This window comes from Meriones unguiculatus, chromosome 17, assembly GCF_030254825.1.
Source record: "Meriones unguiculatus strain TT.TT164.6M chromosome 17, Bangor_MerUng_6.1, whole genome shotgun sequence".
In the NCBI taxonomy this organism is placed as follows: domain Eukaryota; kingdom Metazoa; phylum Chordata; class Mammalia; order Rodentia; family Muridae; genus Meriones; species Meriones unguiculatus.
In genome coordinates, this window is record NC_083364.1 from 20334567 (window position 1) to 20355146 (window position 20580).

General features: G+C 55.2%; 2 protein-coding genes across 2 annotated transcripts; one reads left to right on the forward strand and one right to left on the reverse strand.

Annotated features, from left to right (window-relative positions):
- The first annotated feature begins 61 nt into the window (after positions 1-61).
- Positions 62-10097, forward strand: LOC110546290 (adenylate kinase isoenzyme 1). The gene is made up of 5 exons (XM_060371315.1): positions 62-1234; positions 3059-3172; positions 8022-8216; positions 8731-8863; positions 9677-10097. Exons 1-4 carry the CDS (start codon positions 1109-1111, stop codon positions 8797-8799), a joined length of 504 nt encoding a protein of 167 aa, XP_060227298.1. The 5' UTR covers positions 62-1108; the 3' UTR covers positions 8800-8863; positions 9677-10097.
- Khsrp (KH-type splicing regulatory protein) lies at positions 9799-19789 on the reverse strand. Its single transcript, XM_021633007.2, has 18 exons — positions 19378-19789; positions 17277-17373; positions 16729-16767; positions 16399-16438; positions 15543-15592; positions 15320-15391; positions 14594-14651; positions 14216-14390; positions 14035-14133; positions 13755-13853; positions 13563-13665; positions 13047-13292; positions 12811-12971; positions 12622-12731; positions 12290-12378; positions 12006-12206; positions 11855-11932; positions 9799-11768 (listed from the first exon to the last, which is right to left on the reverse strand). Exons 1-18 carry the CDS (start codon positions 19627-19629, stop codon positions 11491-11493), a joined length of 2247 nt encoding a protein of 748 aa, XP_021488682.1. The 5' UTR covers positions 19630-19789; the 3' UTR covers positions 9799-11490.
- Positions 19790-20580: the final 791 nt, after the last annotated feature.

The following is a 20580-nucleotide window of genomic DNA, read 5'->3' on the forward strand; positions in this document are numbered from 1 at the left end:
TCTGGTGGGCGCGTCCTCAGCACTCTTGGGCATGCGTAAGTGTGCCCGAGAAGCAGGCGCGGAGGCCGCGTTGCCATAGCAACACAGGCCCGCTCTGCGGGATGGCTCTCAGGGATCCTCTGGGGCGGGTCTGGGATTCCGTTTTCTCCGCATCCTGGTGCCTTGGGAATCCCGGGCATCTTGCAAAATGAGCCCGTTGTGACGTAGAGAGAAACCGAGGGGTCAGGGTAGAGACCCGGCCCCGTGTACCTGGGCATGCAGGCGGGATGGGTCTGTGCGAGTCCTCGCTGCCCCAGATCGGCAGAGCTTTGAGGCCCCGGGAGAAGGGTAACGCCCCGGGAGAAGGGGTGGTTGGTTTACAGGGGACAACGGATAGGGGAGGTGGGTCGGATATCCCCACCATTGGTTGATGTCTTTGGGCTACAACGAGAGAGGAGCCAGTCTCCGAAAACGGAAATTCCAGCTGTGTTGGGAAGGATCAGAGAAAGGGGGCTGCGGGATGTTTGGGAGTTGGATTAGCAAAGGGACAAGGGAGACACAGGCATTGAACCATAAACTACTGACTCCGCAGATGTGGCTGGCAGCGGAGACCTTCATTGCCTCGTGGGGGGTGGGGGGGAGCCGTGCCCCTCGAGTGACAGAGGCTGGCTACAAAGACCACAGCGAGTAGAAAGCGAGAAAGAACCGTGGCTGAGCGTGGAGGACATGGGAGTCTGAGGCAGGGGGAGGAAGGGGCAAGAAAACTTTTACCTCAGCACGCCTGGGAGAGGTGTGGCTAGAGGGGCAGGTAGGCAGGATGGAACGGACCGCGCGGCGGGCGGAGCGGGGCGCCCTGGGTGAGTTTAAGACCTTCCCCTTTCATTATCTGTCATTATGTTAAGTGGGCTGAGGGAGTCGCCGGAGCGCTTCAAGGAGGTCTGTGCAAATGGCCAGGGGCCTGCTCAGAATCCCATCAGTGGCGTCCTGCAGTACGAGGCCAGGGTGCCCTAAGGACACACACTAGTACCCACTCTTTCTTCCCTGAACACCCATAGAAGCCCTGAAGAGCCGTCTGATCATCTTCGTGGTGGGGGGCCCAGGCTGCGGGAAAGGGACCCAGTGCAAAAATATGGCTACCAAATACGGCTTCTGCCACGTGGGGCTGGGCCAGCTGCTGCGGGAGGAGGCTCAGAGGAGCACCCAGCGGGGCCGGCAGATCCGGAACATCATGCAGCAGGGACTCCTGGTGCCCACGGTGAGAGTTCGAGGGAGAGGGCGGCAGGCAGAAAAGCCTCCAGGAAGCCAGGCTCTCCTGGCCCAGCCCCTGCCTTGCTGTGCGGACACTGTCATTATATGAAAAGGCTGTGAGGATGTGGTGGTTAAGGGCACTGGCTGCTCCTATCCAGAACCTGGGTTTGGTACCCAGCACCCAAAATGGCGGCTAACAACTATAACTCGCCTTCCGGGGTTTCTGGTTCTCTCCTGAGGGCTCTGCACACACAGGTGTGCAGGCAAACACTCACACCAAAAGACAACAAAACAAAACAAACAAACAGCAACAACAACAAAAACAACAAAAGGCACTCACATAGAATGCACCAAGTCCTGTCCTGTCCTGTCCCTAACACTGAAGGAACTGGGTGCATGCTGGACAACCCAGCCCTTGGGAGGCGGAGTCAGGAGGATGGGGAGTCCCCGGGGGTATCCTTGACTACACAGACAATCCATACCAGGGGCCAGAGAGATGGCCCAGTGGGCGAAGGAACTTGCAGCTAAGCCTCACAACCTGAGTTCAATCCCTGGGACCTTCATGATGAGAGGAGAGAGCTGACTCCTTCGGGTGGCACCCACCTCCCCTCCCCAAGTAGATAAATAATAAAGAGATCTAATAGCCTTTTCAAAAAGGTCTAATCAATTTATAAGAATTTAGCCTGTTCTGGGCCTGGTGGCACATGCCTTTAGTCCCAGCACTCTGGCAGGCAGTGGCAGGCAGATCTCTGTGAGTTCAAGGCCAGCCCGGTCTGCAGAGCTAGTTCCAGGACAGTAAGGGCTACACAGAGAAACCCCAAAGAGTCTAGCCTGGAATACATGAGGGGCTATCTATCTATGGGGGGGGACAAATAGGGGAGGAAGGGAGGGATGAAGAAAGCCAGATGAAGTGACAAGAACACCTGCCGTCCCAGTAACTGGAAGGCTGAACCAGGAGGATGGGGAGTTTGAGGTTAGTCTGGGTTACACAGACCCTAGTTAAATAAATTACTTAAACAGAGCAACTGCCGTACCCACATAATCAGTGGACCCTACTGAAAATGTACAGGGAGCAAATTGCTGAGCAGACACATTTCCTCCCCTACACAGCAAAGTATAGCCATTCACCTAGAACTGATGGTGTGTGAGGTAAGCTGTCGGGCGGAGCCTGACAACGTCTGATGGGCAAGGTGGGGCATGCCTGCACCCGGGGAGCTGGGGTCAAAAGGAGGCAAAGGTCACTGGACTTGGCGGCTCACACCTTTAATCCCCACGCTTGGGAGGCAGAGGCAGTTGGAGCTCTGACTCTGAGCCCAGCCTGGGCTATGTGAGGCTCTCTCTAAAACAAAATACGAGGTCTGAGAGCCTAGTATTTGTGAGGCCTTGGGCTCAGTGTGGGGGTGTGTATGGGGGTTGGAGTAACAGGAAAGAAGATAAAAGAGCCAAGCACTCGGAAGGCAGACACAAGGGAGTCTGGGAAGTGAGGGCCAGCCTGGGCTACATGCCTAGCTGCTGCTGAGGCGGATCAGCTGCTACAGTAGACAGGCGTTTGATTTCCAGCACCACCTCAGGTGGCTTGTGACTGCCTGTAAATCCAGCCCCAGCGGCGTCCTACATCTGCAGCCAGTGAGGCACCTACATCCACCTGAACATGTGCCAACACAGACATACACACAGTCGAAATATCCCAAATGACTTCAAAGGCACGCAAGCACAGAGGAAGCCAGCGTTGCAGGCGCTGGGTCCTGTTCTCTGACGACGTAGCTCCTGGCCTCTCTGGAGGGGCGGGCCCCCAGGGTACTGTCCTGAGTGCATGCCCTTTCCTTCCCAGGCTCTCATTCTGGACATGGTCAGTGACAACTTGTTGTGTCATCCTGAAAGCCCAGGCTTCCTCATCGACGGCTTCCCCAGAGAGCTGGAACAGGCCAAAGAGTTTGAGCGGCTTGTGAGTGACCTGCCCCCAGAGCCAGACCATCCTGGTGTGTGCCCTCCCTGTGTGGAGGTTCCAGGCCACGCTCTCCACCTCCCATAAAACCCTAGTGGTGTGTGTCTCTCTCCCAACGCTGAGGCTGGGAGACGGGCCCTTCCTTCCTTTCCTCCTCTCCCCTCCCCACTCTCATATAGCCTACACTGATCTCAAACTCTGTAATGTAGGAGAGGCTAACCTTGAACTCCTGATCTTCCTCTCTCCACCTCTGGGGTGCTGGGATGGCAGGCCTGTGCCACCACACGTGGTTTATGTGCTAAGGATGGAGCCGGAGGTTTGGGCATGCTGGGCAAGCCCCCTACCCACCGTGCCCAGCCCAGCCTGCACATTGGATTAATTTTTATGGATCAGTAACGAGCATGGAGGCAACGCCTGTCATCCCAGCACTTGGATCCTTTGAGGCAGGAGAACTGTGATTTCTGTGAATTCTGGGAATTCCACAGAAAGATCCTGCCTCAAACAAACAGTAAAAATTGGACAAAAAAAAAAAATTGATCAAAACAGAGGCTGGAGCGAAGGCTCAGCAGGTAAGAGCGCTCTCTGCTCTTGTGGAGGACTTGAGCCCAGTCCCCAGCTTCTCTAGGATGGCTCATTCCACCTGTGACTCCAGCTTTAGGGGATCTGATGCCCTCTCCTGGCCCCTCAGGCTTCTGTGTGCATAAGCAAACCAGGCAAATGCTCACACACATACATCTTCTTTAAAATCTTAAAGTAGGGGGAACCATTGAGGAAGGCACTGAGGCGGGCCGACCTCTGGCCTCACACTCACCGACACGTGCATGAGAAGAAAACTCGGGATGCTGATGGTACGAACCCGTGGAAGATTCCAGAGCGTGAATTTATCCATGTGGAGTGTTGCCAATGGGCTCAGGAAGCATTCACACTGCTGTTGCCATGGGAACGCGCAGGACCCACGTTGCCAAGCCAGTGGGGCTTAGGGAAAGCCGGGAGCTGTGAGGCAGAAGCAGCCCCCTTGTTTAAATACGGTCACAGTTTCTTAAAGCGTGAAGCCGTGCAACCCAAAGGGAGCTGCGGGCTGGAGTGAGGGACCGGAACAGCCTCAGGACTGCAGCAGCCTCAGACATTTGCTCAGTGTTCAGTGTCCCATGTAGCCCAGGATAGCCTCCAACTCTTCAAGTACCTAAGGATGACCTTGAGCGGTCAATGTTCCTGCCTCCACTTCCCAGTGCTGGGCTGACAGAAGTGAGACCTCACTGTCCAGCTGGCTTGTATTTTTTTTTTTCTTGTTTCTGGAGAGAGTGTCTGTGTAGCCAGGCTGACTCGGAAGTCCTTGTAGTCCTCCTGACGGCTAAGAACACAAGCACACGTCAGCATAGCAGGCTGGACAGACAACAGTTAACGCCTTGTTTTTTGATATTTAAATTTATGGATATGAGTGTTTTGTTTGCATGCATGTATGTCCACCACAGACAGGTCTGGTGCCCTTTGAGGTCTAGGTCTAAAGATGGCGTCGGATCCCCTGGAACTGAATTTAGGATGGCTGTGAGCCCTCATGTAGATGCTGGGAATGAAATCCAGGTTCTCTCTGAGGACAAGTATGGATCTCCAAGCCATGGTGCAGCCCTAACTGTGCATGGGTGCACTCTGTGACACCCACACAGAATGCATCTTTTCTGAGACAGGGTTCCTCTGCATAGCCCTGGCTGTTCTGGAACTAGCTCTGTAGACCAGGCTGGCCTCAAATTCTGCCTCTGCCTTCTGAATGCTGGCATTAAAGGCATGTGCCAGCACTGCCTAGTTGATTTTTTTAAAGAGCATTTTATTACATTGGTGATCTTCCTTCATGTGTGTCTGTGTGAGGGTGTCAGATCTCCTGGGACTATAATTACAGACAGTTGTGAGCTGCCATGTGGGTGCTGGGAATTGAGCTCGGGTCCTTTGGAAGAACAGCCAGTGCTCTTAACCACTGAGCCATCTCTCCAGCTCCGGTTTTTGGTTTTAAAGTGGGGGTTTGGGGTGTGATTCAGGGATACATTCTGAAGACACAGCTTTGTTTTCCTGGGTTGGATATACTGGCCCTGGTTCCTGCAAGTCCCATGTCCAAGCATGAAATGAAGCATATAAAAACATCAGGACTAGAGTACATAGCAGGTAATGGGCTTGTATCCAAGCCTGAGGACATGAATTTGATTCCTGAACCCACGTGGTGGAAGGAGAGAGCTGACTCCTGCGGGGTGTCTGCTACCTCAACACACACACACAATGACGTGTGCATGACATGAACAAAATGCATACATGTAAGAAGATATATTTAAGGAAGAAGCTTGCCCCTGTACTGAACCCAGACAAACTTGCTTTGAGCAGAAGCGCTGTGACAGTTTTATCAGGTGCTCTGGTGAAGTGTGCTCAGGCGAGGTGTGGAGGATATGGGCAGCTTTAGACAATCCCAGCCGCTGACATCAAGCAGATTCTCTTATCTAAGGTGTCTGAACCTACGATGACTAGTGGTTAAAAGGAACCAGGAAATACACGTGTGCCAGCATGGAGCCATGGTCTCCATCCTGTGAGGAAATGCACAGGCCAAACATCTTTAGATAAAAAGATAAAAAAAAAAAAAAAAGCTCTTTAGATAAAGGGGTAGGCACCCACCTTTATTCCCAGCATTCAGGAGGAGGTAGAGGCAAGTGAATCTCTTTGAGTTTGAGGCTAACCTGGTCCACAAAGTTCTAGAACAGCTAGAGCTACATAGAGAAGACTCCCTGTCTCAAAATAAGACAGGAAAAAAAAATATGAAGAAAGAGGGAGAGAGGAACAATTCTGGCTGGAAAGATGGCTCAGTAGTTAAGAGCAATGCTCTTCCAGAGGACCTGAGTTTCAGCTCCGAGCCATCTTCAGGTAGCTCCATGGGCACCCCCACACCTCTGGCCTCTGTGGGCACCAGCACTCATATGTGTAGCACACATAAATAGATATAGACTTAGAAACATGTTTAAAAGGACGAAGAAGGGCCAGTAGGTTAATTGCTTGTCACCAAGCCTGACAACCTGAGTTCTAACCCCAGAATCCACGTCAAGGTGGAAGGGAGCAGCCTTTGCAAAGTTGTCCTTTGCCTTCCCCACAGGCCTCTCTTTTATCCAGTAATAAAGAAAGAAAGGAAGGAGGAAAGGAGGGAAGGAAGGAAGGAAGGAGAGAGGAAAGGAAGGAAGGAGGGAAGGAAGGAAGGAGGGAGGGAAGAAGGGAGGAAAGGAAGGAAGGAAAGACTGAAGGAGGGAAGGAAGGAAGGAGGGAAGGAAGAAAGGAAAGAGGGAAGGAGGGGAGGAAGGAAGGAGGGAAGGAGGGAGGGAGGAAGGAGGGAAAGAGGGAAGGAGGGGAAGATGGAAGGAGGGAAGGAGAGAGGGAAGGAAGGAGGGAGGGAGGGAAAGAGGGAGGGAAGGAAAGAGAGGGAAGGAAGGAAGAGGATGAACTACCAGAACCGTACATGCTGGTGCCACTACTGTTGGAGGTCCAGGCAGAGGTGACTTTGCTGCCTATAGGGAGGGGCCAGTGAAGGGGCAGGGGCACTTCCCAGCACTGCAAATAGAGCCTTAGATGGGTGGGCCTAGGCTCAGGGGAGGGCCTGTGCCTCTCCTATTTGTGTGGAAGTGAAGCCCATTAGCGTCAGCTCAAGGGTGTATGGATGATAAGGACTTGGGTGGTGTCCCTGACCCCAAGGCAAGCAAGGAACCAAGCATGGTGGTGCACAGCTGTCGTCCCAACACTGGACTGGGGATGTGAAGGATCAAGGGTCATCCTGGACTACATAGGGAAGTCAAGGTTAGCCTCGGCATCATGAGACCCTATTCAAAAGAAAAAGGAGGGAAAATTGGGGGCAGGTAAGGTAGCACATATTCGTTTAGTCCCAGGGCCTGGGAAACGGAGGCAGGTGGACTTCTCTGAGTTCCCGGCCAGAGAGGAGGAAGGAGAATGAGAGCGAGGAGGGAGAGAGAAAATAAAATGGTATCAATACTCAGGATGCTGAGGCAGAAGAAATGCAAGTTCAAGGCCAGATTTTCGTATACAAAATGACCTCGTCTCAAAAAAAAAAAAAGGATTAACAGGAAATAAGTAAAATAGAAAACAGCACACCCAGTGTGGCTGAGCACACCTGTGACTGCAGCTTTAGAGGCAGAAAGATCAGTTTCATGACAGCTGGGCTGACACGAGGAGACCAATCTCAAAAAGCAAACTTAGGGGTACCCGAGCACCATAAAAACCTAGATGTGATGTGGGTGCTTCACCTCAGCTCTTTATGAGGGAGGCAGGAGCTAGCCTCATCTACTTGTAAAGTTTTAGGCCAGCGAGAGACCCTGCCTCAAAAGACAAGGTTGCAGGCTGGGGAGATGGTTCAGCAGTCAAGAGCATGTATTGTGCCAAGTGTTGGAGGTAGCCTTTACCTTCAGACCCAGCAGCTGGGAGGCAGTGGCAAGCAGGTCTCTGGAAGTTCAAGGCCCTGTAGTTCAAAGGTCGTTCTGTAGACCAGGCTGGGACTCGAATTCAGAGATCCTCCTGCCTGTCTCCCAAGTGTTGAGACTAAAGGCCTGGGCCACAATGCTCAGCTCAAAAATGTTTAAAAGAGTCTATATTGCTTTTGCAGAGGAGGACTTGAGCTCAGTTCTTAGCATCCACGTAGGCAGCTCACTACTATTTGTACTCTAGCTGCAAGGGACCTGATGCCCTCTTCTGGCCTCCACAAGCACTGGGTGCAACACACACACACACACACACTAGATCAGTAGACTAGCCTCCTGGCCTCTTAGGAACGGGTGGAAGGCCCTCTCCTCACCCTATCTTCTTGGTTGCTGTCTAGGTGGGCAGGGACCCCAACATAGTCATAGTGTTTGACTGCTCCATGGACACCATGGTGCGGAGAGTGCTACAAAGAGGACGGGTGGAGCACCGGGCGGATGACTCCGAGCCAGCCATCCGCAAGCGTCTGGAGACACACTATACCCTATGTGAGCCCGTTCTGACCTTCTACCAGCAAAAGAACCTTCTGCGCCATGTGGGTACCTGGAAGTGAGCCCTGTTTAGCCAGCTTGGGGTTTGCCATTTTCCCCAGTCTGTAATGAGGGGGATTCCATTTTTTTCAGGTGAGCACAGGCTGAGGCCTCATGTAGCTCAGGCTGGCCTTGAACTTGTGTAATTCTTACCTCATTCTCACAGCTCCTGAAAGCTAGTGGGGTCCCCAACACTGCCACCTGCATAGCTGTGAAGCCCTGGCACTGCCCACACATCTGGCTCAGGGTGATTAACACAAGGGTCTGTAGAAGATAAGGGATGTTGGTGGTGTCCTTATTCCCATTGGAAGCAAATAAGGCAGACTGCCTTTTTCTGCTTCCTGGACCCATACGAGTCTCCACTTTCCTCCATGACCCCGGCCCCCAATAACCACTGTCACAGGACCTGGGACAACACCCAGATTGCAAACTTGCTTTCATCAGGGCTTGCCAGAGGGGCTGATGGAGCAGATTGTGCCATGGGCTCCCTCCTTGATCCTTTGGCTTCCTCTCCCCTAGATATTGGCTGAAGGAGCCCCTGAAAACATTTTTGCCAAGTGCTGTTCAGTCATTGAGAGTCTGCAGTGAGCCAGGGAGAGGCCATCCTCTGGCTTTACCCACTTCCCCACAGCACACAGGACCCAGACCTGAGGTGAGACCTTGGCGCTAACAGGGTCCCTCATGGGCAGACCCGTAAGTAGCCCAGCTGGGGGGAAACCAACTTCACCTAGAGGCAGTCGTCACTGCTTGGTGCGGACCCTGGTTTGCACAGTCTGAGGGCAGCTTTGGAGAGTGGGTTTTGTCCCTGCTGCTCTAGCTCACAAACCCCTCATCTGGCCGGTGTTGCAGAGAGCTACTGCACCTGGCTTTGGGGCCAGCACTTTCACCTGCTGGGCCACCGCCCTGACCCTGACAGATTTTGATCACAAAAGGGAATTTCACGCCATGACCCAGCACACACCTGTAATCCCAGCACTTGGGGAGGCAGAGGCAGAGGCACTCTGAGTTGGATGCTAGCCTGGTCTACAAAGCAAGTCCAGGATAGCCAAGGGTACATCAAACCAAACCAAACCAACCAAGCAACCACCCCCAAAAACCCAAACCAAATGACAAACCCCACACTGCCTCAGAGCCCTTGGTGCTGTCCACTCACAGTATCACTCACCCAGGCCTGGCCTCTACTCTCCAGTACTAGCCACACAGGCTCGTTGGGCCGGTGCCCCAATGGGATGCTTTCATGAGGCAGCCTTAGTGACAAGTGTGGCTACATCCATGGGAACATGAGCCCTGGGGACCGTCCTCAGCACCTGGTTCCTCAATCCCCAAAGGGAAGAGTACAGAGATAGCTGGGGCCCCAAAGAAAGGCAGTCTCAGGGGCCGCACCCTACTCCCACCTTCCCCACCCTGGTCACTCAACAAAAGGGAGGTTAAGAAAGCACATGCCCACACACGGCCCTCCCCACAGCTTCCTGTCCCTAGTCACCACCACCAGAGTTGTTTACGACGCCTGGATAGCAGCAGCACACATCTGCTTTGGAAGCCTACTTGAAGGGCAGGAGAGACAGACGGCAGCCAACAAGACACAGGGAGGTTTTGTTACCATTTATTTGTGAAGTTAAAAACGAGCGATAAAAAGTAAAAACTGCCATACAATTTTTTTTTTTGTATTGTTCTCATTTTTTTTCTCAGTTTATCTCATCTTCAACAGATGACAACGTACCAGGCCAGTCCTGGGGTTGGGGTGGGTACAAGGCAGAGCCAGGGAAGAGCAGGGGGGAGAAAAGGGGAGGGGGAGAAGAGACATAGAGATGGGCAGGGCAGGAGGAGCCTGCAATACCCACACCTGGTCCAAGGAATGTTCCAACTCTAACTAAAAAAACGAAAAAGAGATAGCAAGAGTGACTGTTTCTTTCCTTTTAAAAAGTTTATTTTAAAAACAAGAATAGGGCCCTGGGCAGTAGGGAGAAAGTGAACCACTTCCCTCAGAGGGGTGGGCTCGGAGGCTGGGGGATAGAGATTTATATATTTCTATATATATATCATTTTATAGGTTTTGTTCTGCTCTTTGTGATTTAATTTTTAAACTTTTTTTTCTTTTTTGGCAGAGGTTAAATTCTCACTATTTTCTAAGGCTGGCTTAACATGAAGGATCCCGATTTTGGAAGGAAAAAGATGTGAGACACATAGAATGAGAGAGAGGGAGCGCCTCAGCATGAGGGGACCCCCTGCACCCCAGACAGCCGTTGCTCTCTCACCAAACCAATCAAATATAGAAACCAATAAAAGAAGCCCCCAAATGGAACAAAAATGGAGGAAAAAAAATATTTTCACAGATGAAGTTCACATCCATTTGCTTCATTTGCCTGTGGAGAGGGAGAGACAGGAATGGTCATGGCAGGAGGGCGGCCGGGCTACAAGAGGCTGCGACTCCAGGCAGCAGGCCAGAAGGCCGGGCCCAAGCCAACACAGGCCAAGCAGGGGGCTGTGACTGTCTGTCTTGGGGACTCTGCTGAAGTCAGACTGCTCCTTGGTGGAGGAGAAGCAGGAGGAGGAGGAGGAAGAGGAAAAGGAGAAGGAAAAGGAAGAGGAAAAGGAGGAGGAGCAGGAAGGGGGGGATCTGCAGAAGCCAGAGGTGTGGAGGGGGCCGCACAGGGGACAAGTGCCAGGGTGGGGAGAGGGGCAGGGAAGGGAGGCGGCGGCTCGGCGTCACAACATTCAGATCACGGTGTCCCCACAACACCCCTGTGAGGTAGGTTGGAAGGTGGCAACGATCGTCATGCCCACTTCACAGACAAGACCAGGACACAGAGGCAAGCACACGAGAGGTGGCCTCACCAGGCAGGGAGGGCCCAGTCCCCTCAGTGGGCTCCCCTTCATCCCAGCGAGCCAGGGCCGCCTGTAACACAGTTACTTGGACATGGGGGATAAAGATGGTGGCTTTAAAAAAATAAAAGAGTAAAAAAGAACAAAACCCAAAATAGTGATGCTGAGAAGGGGGGGGAAAAATAGACATTTTCTTCCCAAGTGGCCAGATTCTGAGCGAGTGGGTTCAGCAACCGGCGTGGCACCCAGTGCAGTCCCCACGTCCTGCCCCCACCCGGGACACCCCAGCAGTTCAGAGTTCCACCTTTGCGGCCGGTGCCCCCAGCACCCAACAACTTCGCACCAACAGCGGCTGCCGGAGGAGCCTCTTCCGTGAGCCTCTGCACCCAGCGGGCGCTTCCCAGCGGCGGGGCTGCGGGGCTCCGGGAGACTCTGGCCACGCGCCCGAGGCTGGCATCAAGGACACACCCCGCAGGGGAAAGGGTTTCCGGCGCTACCCACTAAGGCAGGATGGACGGTGGCCGGGGGTTGGAAGGAGAAAGGAGGAGGAGGAGGGTGGCAGTTCCCACTTGCCTGCTGCTGTCCCTGCTGGGTGGGAGGCGGCTGCGGGCCACCAGGGCCTGGGGTCTGTCCGTAGTAAGCGGCCTGCTGTCTGTAATACTCAGCCCAGGCGGCACTATAGTCAGGCTGGGAGCCAGGGGGTGCTCCAGGACCCCCGCCAGTGGCCACTTGTGCTGTGGGCACAAAGAGGACAATGAGTGGCTGGCAGAAGGCACCTTTATGCTGGCAGCCCCTCCCCTGGCCCCAGCCAGCAACTCACCTTGCTTCTTGTAGTACTCCTCCCAGGCCTTGGTGTAGTCCTGCTGTGGCGGTGCTCCAGGCTGCTGAGGCTGCTGGCCTGAGAAAGGGAGAGTGTCAAGGAAGCCAGACCATGTACAGGACACCCCACTGCTACCTGGCACTGAACTTACCAATTTTCTTGTAATACTCTTCCCAGGCCTTGGTGTAGTCTGACTGGCCAGTGGGTGGAGGCTGGGGGGGCTCCCCCTGCGCAGGTGGAGCCGCAGGGGCTGGGGCAGGGCCTGGCACAGGGCCTGGGGGTTGCTGGTAATAGTGGGAGTAGTAGGCGGCCCAGGCAGCATTGGGGTCTGTAGCCGCGGCGGCAGCTTTATCTGCAGGAAGAGATCTCGGTTGAGGGATGACGCAGTAGCCGGCCTGGTGTCACCCCCTTAATTTCCTATGTGCTGACACTTACTTGGATCATGAGGGGCAGGTGGTTGCCACTGGGGGTAGGTGTTGCCCCAGCCCTGAGGCGGGTACTGGTGAGGAGGGGGCCCGCCAGCACTGTAGGGAGGAGAGAAGGTCCATGAGAGTTGGCTCAAGGGTGGGAAAATAAGCTCCTACTAACACTGAAGACTGGGGCTGACACAGGAACAAGACGGGACAAACGCAGTGCGGTCTCTCGTGACAGCCACCACACTGGCCTGCACACAGCTAGCTCCTCCTGTGCTTGAGAGGCAGAGGCGAGAAAGGATCTGTCCCTTCTTGTGCCAGGCCCCACCACCCAGGAAGCCAAGGAGTACTCACTGTGGAGGTGCCCCCGGAGGCCCCTGGTTGAAGGGTCCAGGGTTGAAAGGTCCCATGGGTCCAGCGGGGCCTGGTCCGCCAGGGCCCGGTCCAACTGGGCAGAGGGGACCCTGAGGAAAAAAGTGGCAGCTGCAGTGAGCAATCCAAAGAGGAGGGGTGGTACCTTCACCAGCACCCCTTGGAACCCACCTCTATCTTCTCCTCAATGAGCTGCTTTGCATGGTCAATCTGCTGGGGCGAGCCCCGGATGACAAACAACTTGAAATTGGGGTCTCCATTGGGCGGCAGCTGCCGAGATATTTCCACAAAGGCGCCTGTCTGCTGGTTAATGGCCTTCACATTCTCACCACCTGTGAGACCATGGTTAGTGACGTGCTAGCAAGTGCAGAGCCAGGCAGGGGACGGGCAGAGCCTTGGGGACTCACCTCGGCCGATGACCAGTCCACACTTGTGGGTAGGAATGGAGAAGGTCATCTCCCCTCCAGGAGGGCCCCAGTTGCCTTGGCCTCGGCCTCGACCACGGCCCCCAGGGGGCATGCCAGGGGCCCCTGGAGGACCTGGGGGCCCACTGCGAAGACTCTGGAGGAGGTCATTGATGATCCGGGCTGCATGTTCACACCGGTCTGGGGGCCCCATGATGTGAGCAATCTTCTCGGGGCCGGTCCCATCATCTGACATCCACACCAAGAAAAAGATCCCGCTCAAAGCACAGCCATGCTCCCTCAGAGACCGTGTCCTCAGAGCCCAGCGCCCCTGATCTGTTGCCTCTACGCAGGCAAGCAGGAACCCCTATTTCTTGGGACATGCCCACCCACTCAAGAGTAGCAGTTTGAGTGTCCTCCCACCTCTGGGATCCACAGAAACTAACAAAGCAATTTTAGAGAAACCGTGAGAGCTGGGACATGGCCAATGCCTGGGCCAAGGTGGCACCCACCCCTCACCTTGCTTGAACTGGATGCGTACACCAGCGTCATTCTGGATCTTCTTGATCATCTCTCCGCTCCGGCCAATAACCACACCAACTGAATGCCGGGGTACAGGCACCTGGAGACCAGAAGGCATAAGGTCACCCAGTATGGCCCCAGCTCTGCCCTGCTCCCTGCTGCCCACCTCTCTGGAGTGTCTGTACTCACATCAATGCCTCCGCCGACCCGAGATCCGTACTCATTGCGGTCCCCAAAGCCACCCTGGTCACGTTCTCGCAGGATGTCCATCACCATCTCACAGGCTTGCTGTGAACACACCACACTGGGCAGTGGGCGCGGGCAAGTGTGCTGCCTCAGCACCCACCTCCTGGCACCTGTGAGGGTCCCCCACATCCCTGTGGAGCTGCACAATGCCTTAAGAGGGCTGTTACCCCAGGGAAAGCCGGACAGTGGAGCCTTCTGGAGGCCATGCTGTCTGGGCACTCACCTGAACTTTGTACGGGTCCCCAATGATCCGCAGTGGCTTGTCCACATTTGTGTTCTGGGAGCCATCCTGAATTAAAATCATCTTAACCCCAGCACGCTCCTACAATATAAGTGCCTGTCAGATGTGGACTCTGTTGGGGTCGCAGGGAACTGTGGGGACTAGTGCCTGTGCCACCACGCACCTGCAGCTGCTTGATGGTCTCCCCACCTTTGCCAATGACCAGGCCAGCCTTGCCAGCAGGGATCATGATCTCCTGCACTGTGCCGTTCTGACCCCCATTGGCGTTGTCATGGAACTGTCCTGGGGGGCCTCCCCGGCCCCGTGACACGATGTCATCCAGCATCATCTTTGCCTTTCTGGGGAGGAAACGGTGGCATTCAGAGTGTGCACCTGGAGCACACTCGGCTCAGGTAAGTCATCTGGCGGGTGCCAAAGACCTGGGGCTGTTCAGGATTGAGAGGGGGTGTCAACTTGTCCACACAGCTCTCGGGACAGGTCAGGTGGGAAGGACACACATAGGTGTCACTGACTCCTGCAGGAGACCCGGCTGGGGACTTACTGGACAGACTCGGGGGCTCCAGTCAGGGACACGCTGCGCTCAGGGAGGCCACCACTATCTGCAGAGAAGAAGAGAGGCTCAATGCCCAGAGGGCTACTGCTACTGTGGGGACATGAAACTTTCAGAACAGCCTGTGGCCCTCTCCTACAAATCACTTCACTCTCCACCGCAAGACACCAGGAAGACTGCTTCTTAAAAACCCACTGGAAAAGATGGAACTTAGGAGTCAGACATGCAGAGCGTCACACTCCCATCAACCTAGCACCCAAGCGACCAAAGGAAGAGGATAGATTAGTGAGGGGGAAGGAGATTCCAGAAATCAGCTTAGGAGTTCTCCTAGCAGCGCCTGGGACCCTGGCTCAAGTCTGAAGGGAGAATTCTAAGCAAGCCCCCATGCACATAGTCCACAAGTGCAGGTCCAGGCAACCTCAGAGCCAGGCTTACCCTGCAATGCTGCTTTTTGCAGCACTAGTTTCTATCCTATGACACTTTAAGGTGATGGCAATGAACTTGCCACCTGGAAAAAGGTGCTTCCATGACCAAGCCCACAATCCTCTCGGCCACCCCACATGCAAAGAGGGAAAACAAGGGGCAGGGACATGGAGCAAAGGCATTCATCACCCACCCTGATGACAGTCAGTGCAGTGCCTGCTATGACAGTGCTATGCTGCACCTTCAGGGAGCACCCATCCAGCGGAGCCAGCTCTGCCCTGGGCTCCCACGTACCTGGTGAGATTTGAACTTTGCAGCCCGAGTCCTGCTGGATTTTGTTAATCTGCTCACCACCTCTGCCAATGACTGGGTGGAAAGAAAAGAAAGGTGAAGGCCAAGTAAGGGCACCCAGACCAAGGCTCCCCAACAGCAGTCCCTTGGACACCACCAGAAAACCCTTGGCCTAAGGCAGCCATGGCTTGCAAGCCCCACCCTAATCATGGGGACCCACACTCACTCAAGCCCACCATGCCGTCCGGAACTCTATACTCTTCTGTCATTGATGTCCTGTGGGAAGAGACACTCAACATCAGCCTTCAGCTAGAGACCCCAGCTCTCTAGGAGACAGAGGCTTGGGCCTTTGAAGGCCCAGGACTTTTGCTGCATGTTCTGCTACCAACAACACAAGGGTAATGACCTCAGGGCCAGAGAGAAGCTTGAGGACATCCAAGAGTCTACAAGTTGCCCATAGCAATCCCATTTCCTTTGCTAAGAAAAAAAACACATTGAATGTTTTGGAGACAGAATTCCACGTGGTTCAGGCTGGCTCTGAACTCCTAATTCCCCTTCCTTCACCTCTCAAGTACTAAGATGACAAAAATGCCTGTGCTTTTTTACTTTTTCTAGGTGGGGTACTGGGGAGGTAACCCAGGGTGAGTGCTCTATTGGCTTAGTTACAGCTTCCCCACCTTGGATATTTGCATACCTTGCTGACAGTCTAGACATCAGTAAAAAGGGGGCTTGTCACACAGTTCCAGTCTCTAGTTGGTGTCTACTCTATTTCATGAAACTACAGGCCCATTCAAAGAGAACCAGTGGCCGGTCTCAACAACCTGGGGTCATATGCACCCCAGGCAATCTTAGGCAGCCAGACAGCAGCACATACCCAAAGGCTCTGATTCCCCTGGGAGCATCTGACCATGCTTCTGTGTAGAACCATGTTGCTCTAGTGGCCCAAACTATCCCCCTTCACAGAGCACACTAATGGACACAAGTGCACTCCTTCCCCAGGACTGCCAGCTTCTCCTAGCTCCAGTGATGCCTCCATGCCAGACCCCAAACCAGAGACAGCAGGAGGCCAGTGAACAGCTTACCTGGGGGGAGGATGGATGGGTCCCAGTTGAGAACCAATAGCTGGGGAGAGAAATTCAAAGCAAGAGTCTAGCTTAGCATCTATCCAGGCCACACAAGCCCAAACCAAGATAACCCTGCTTGCACCAGGGGCAAATGGTACCCACAACATGGCTTTGTGCCTGGATCTACATCCTGAGGACCCTGTGGCCTCGCCCCATAAAAGCCTGCCTCTAGGACTTTTGTCTCAATTTCCACAGGCTTCTCCCTTAAACCTACCAAGCCACTGCATACAGATCTCCTGGACCCCAGTACTCCCAATGCCCCCATGCCCACACCCCCAGTGGACTTACAGTCTCCCTGGGAAGCCAGTTTCTTGCTGTCTGGCTGGTCTGTGGATGAGAGAGACTGTCAGATGTGACACCACCCACCTGCACCGCCTCAACCCCAAAGCTGGTGCGGCATGTTCCAGGCATAGTCACTACTAGTCCCGCATGACAGCCGAGATGGAGGGTTGGAAGGTGCTGGCCCAGAAAGGGGCAACATACCCAAGTCGTTCAACCACCCCAGAGTGACAAAGTTCACTTTTGACAAGGGAACATTAGTGACATCACAGGATCCTTCCAGATTACAGTCAGATCTGATCTGGGAATAAGTGTTCTGTTTAAGAGCTACTTTGGTGATGCTTGTGTGTCAGTCTCCTATAGGGAAGGAGCAATCTTGAGAACCATGACTTTCCCTCGTCACAATCGGCCCAGCTACCTGATACCTAAGGGTGGCAGGTGGAACAAAAAGCTGGTGGGACTCCCCGGTCTTGCAGCCCCACTGGGACCAAGTGCTACTTGCAGTCCCAGGCCTCCCTCACAGGTGAGAGCCAGGCACCATCATCACCAGCAGTTACCTCCATCTTCCAGCTGTCTCTTTTGGCCCCCAAAACCGAAATCAGGAGTGTTGTTATTCACGGTGGTAGCGGCATCACCTCCAATTTTGGCTGCAATCTAGTGTGGGGTAGGAAATATAGATGAGTTACTATCCCAAGCAACCCTCAAGTTTGTCTCCGGCCTTGGCCTGGAGTGGCTCCCCCTGACTCAGGGGAGAACTATAGGCACAGACACTCCGGAAGCTTTCAGAAACTTCTCCCAAGTTTTCTAAAAACTGCAGGCTCCCAGTTCTCCCTTACTGCCAGGACCCATGTGCCCACAGGCTGTCCTAAGTGGAAAGGGAACAGTCCAGGAGGGCAGGGATTCCTGGGTCACCCCTCACAAGTGGCCCGGGCAGCAAACAGAACTTCAGTGTGGTCCATCCAACCTTTCTGTCCCTTGACATCTTTACAAAAACAGCCTGAGACATCTCGGCCAGGATTCGGCCTTCAAGATACCTGACATCTCATTATGACCACAACAAAAGCTCCTTTGGGATGCACACTGAGTTTCAAGTATACAGAGAGTGTCTTCACATCACCCCCATTCCAGCAAACACTCCCTAAATCCTGAATTCAGGATCTGGCCTACTTCATTATAAAAACCTGTGCTTACCCTTGACAGGGAGTGTCACCACACTCACTCACCCAGGGTAAGCTGCTTCTTAATTGAGACACTTTAGAGATGACCAGCTGGGGGGGGGGGGAGGCATGCTAGAAGCCACCAAACCTTGGGTAGAGGAAGGCAGAGGTGACAATGAAGAGTGCACCAACCCAATGGCCCTCCCACATGGGGAGGTGTCAGCATTAGCCCAGAGGCCTTGGGACAAGCCCTGGACACCACCGTCTGCTGTGAGCCTGGCCCACCCAACTCTTAGAAGTGACCAGAGCGGGGCTGTGAGCAAAGCTGAGCTGGCCCACCTCAGCACAGGCACTTCTGTATGCAGACATCAGAACAAGTCATCTTCCCAAAACAAGTATCTGTTCTCAAAGGGAGACAGACAATTCTTTTGAACAGTAAAAAACAGGTTCCCATGTCCAAACCTTCTCCACCTCACTGCAAAGCAGCTAACAAAGGGGCCTCTCTTTACCATCCAGATCCAAAAAGTGCTTCTCCCCACCCCTCACCTAGAGAAGGGACAGAAATGGGATGGCTGGAGGACCTACTCTGATATGAAAATGGGAGGAGGGGTGTGTAAAGCAAGATCCTCTGCCTAGAAGACAGGTGCTGAACTTCTGGGAGGGTGCAAGTATGTGCTAAGATAGGTCCCCATCTTCTAAATCTATATGCCCAGGCCCAGTCCCTTTGCAAACCTAGGGCTCAGCCTTGGGAGCTCCCTCAGATTCTGAGCTCTTATGTGTCCAAATAGTGGTACCCTAGCATCCTTGAATGCAACTGTTGCAAACCCCGAGAATGGCTCTTGGGGACCCTAAGATCACAAGGTCTCCCAGCATCTCTGACCTCATCTTTCATCAACTCAGGAATGGCTCCTGCAGACCTGCTTCAGAATCCAAGCCCTCATGATTCCTAAGAGGGATGCCCGAGTGCAAACCCAGGAGTGTCTCTTGGACACCCTCACAACACTCAAGCTCAGGCCACTGCAAAGCCATAAGACCTCTTCAAATCACAAACCCTCCTGGAGTCTAGAGTGGTCCCCTGGAATACAAGCCCTTGTGTCTTCAGTGTAAATAATGAGTGCGAGCCGGGGTGGCTCTTGGGGACACTGTCCCAGACTGCAACCTTTGTGGGTCCTAGAGGAAGCCTCCTGTGCACTCAGGAACTCCAAAGCTGCAACCCACCCATCCTAAAAGAGAAGACCTGGTGCAAGTTCAGGGGTGGGTCTCAGGGACCCCCAAGACTGCAGCCCTCGTATCCTAAGAGGGACGGTCCAGTGCAAAGTCTAAATCCCGAGACCCCCCCCTTGAGCGCACCCCTAAGTCCAAGCACGCAGAGGGTCACCCTCACACCGAGACGGCCCCAGACTCCCCGCCCCGAGCCCGCCGCCCACGTGACCCTCCCGCGACCCCGCGCGCGCCCCCGCCCCCTCCCCCGCGCGCGCACGCGCCCTCGCGGCCTTCTCACCTGGCGGGCCCGCTGCACGGCGTCGGCGAAGGCGTCCTTGCGGATCCCCGGGCCGCCGCCCCCGGGAGGCTGTGAGGGGCCCCCGGACGAGCCTCCTCCACCCGGGCCACCGCCGCCGGGGCCTCCGCCGCCCCGGTCTCCCGCGCCCGGTGGGCCCGGCGGAGGGCCTCCCCCCGCACCCGCGGCTCCTCCTCCTCCGCCGGCGGGAGGCGGCGGGCCGGGCGGGGGGCCTCCGGTGCTGTAGTCCGACATGGCACGGCGCGGACGGGCCTGGCGCGGAGGCTTCAAGCTGAGGAGGCGGCGGCGGCGGCGGCTCAACGCGGGAACAAGGCCTCGCTCCACACGGCCGCGGAGCACGATGGGAAGCAAGCGGCTGGGAAGACGATGAGGGGGGAAGAGGGGCGCCTCCTCCCGCCGCCGGCGTGACGGACGGCGCGGAGCAGCCAGTAGGACGCGGCTGCCGCTCCGCTCCCGCCAATCGTGGCGTCAACCCGGGCGGCCAGTCAGGATCCCGCGAGACGCGGGGGGCGGGCGGCGCGGGGTGACTGACGCCGGCGGGACTCAATGAGCCGCGGGCTGGCGGCGCTGGGCGGGCGCTGGGAAATCACGCGAGAAGTCAGGAGGCCCAATGAGGCGAGCGTCCCGGAGCCTCGGGGCGGCTCCAGGGGAAGAATGACGGCTCCGCTCAGTCACGTGGGCCTGCGGGCTCGGCGAAAGCGCTCCTGGGTGAGCCCGGTGGGACAGCGGCGAATGCCAGCCAATGAGCGCGCGCGGAAGGCGGGGCTGCCCAGGATTAGCAGTGGTCTAACCCAGTCTCCGAGGCGTTTGCGGGTGATGCGCTTGCATTTGGACTTGACGGCTTTCCTCGGAATCCATGCCCCTCTGACTTCTGTGCCTATGGCTCGAGCGGCAAGGGCAAGCGTTCAGTGATTGACGCCTTAATGGACAAATAGCGACGGAAGTGATAGTGCCCTGTTTCGCTGGGAGCCAGTGAGAGCCACCTGCAGTGGGGTGGATCCGGCTACCAGGCGGCAAGAGCGGATTAGCGGGAGCCGGAGAGAGTGGCAGCGGCCGTGGGCGGAGGCGAGCAGCTGCCGGAACTACGGCCTGACCTCCAGGTCAGCGCCCCAGCGGCCTGGCTTGGGGAGGCCTTGCACGTGGCCTGCTCGAAGCCCTGGGCGTCGGTGCTTCTCGAGGTGTGGG

What these genes read in the sequence shown, in the direction of transcription:
- LOC110546290 (XM_060371315.1), top strand. Translation starts at nt 1,109, where the DNA reads ATGGCTACCAAATACGGCTTCTGCCACGTGGGGCTGGGCCAGCTGCTG. An exon ending in AGGGACTCCTGGTGCCCACG is followed by an intron (nt 1,235 to 3,058) that starts GTGAGAGTTCGA and finishes TTTCCTTCCCAG; the next exon opens with GCTCTCATTCTGGACATGGT. An exon ending in CCAAAGAGTTTGAGCGGCTT is followed by an intron (nt 3,173 to 8,021) that starts GTGAGTGACCTG and finishes GTTGCTGTCTAG; the next exon opens with GTGGGCAGGGACCCCAACAT.
- Khsrp (XM_021633007.2), bottom strand. Translation starts at nt 19,629, where the DNA reads ATGTCGGACTACAGCACCGGAGGCCCCCCGCCCGGCCCGCCGCCTCCC. An exon ending in GGGACCCGTACAAAGTTCAG is followed by an intron (nt 13,854 to 14,034) that starts GTGAGTGCCCAG and finishes GTGTGTTCACAG; the next exon opens with CAAGCCTGTGAGATGGTGAT. An exon ending in ACGCATCCAGTTCAAGCAAG is followed by an intron (nt 13,293 to 13,562) that starts GTGAGGGGTGGG and finishes TGTGGATGTCAG; the next exon opens with ATGATGGGACCGGCCCCGAG.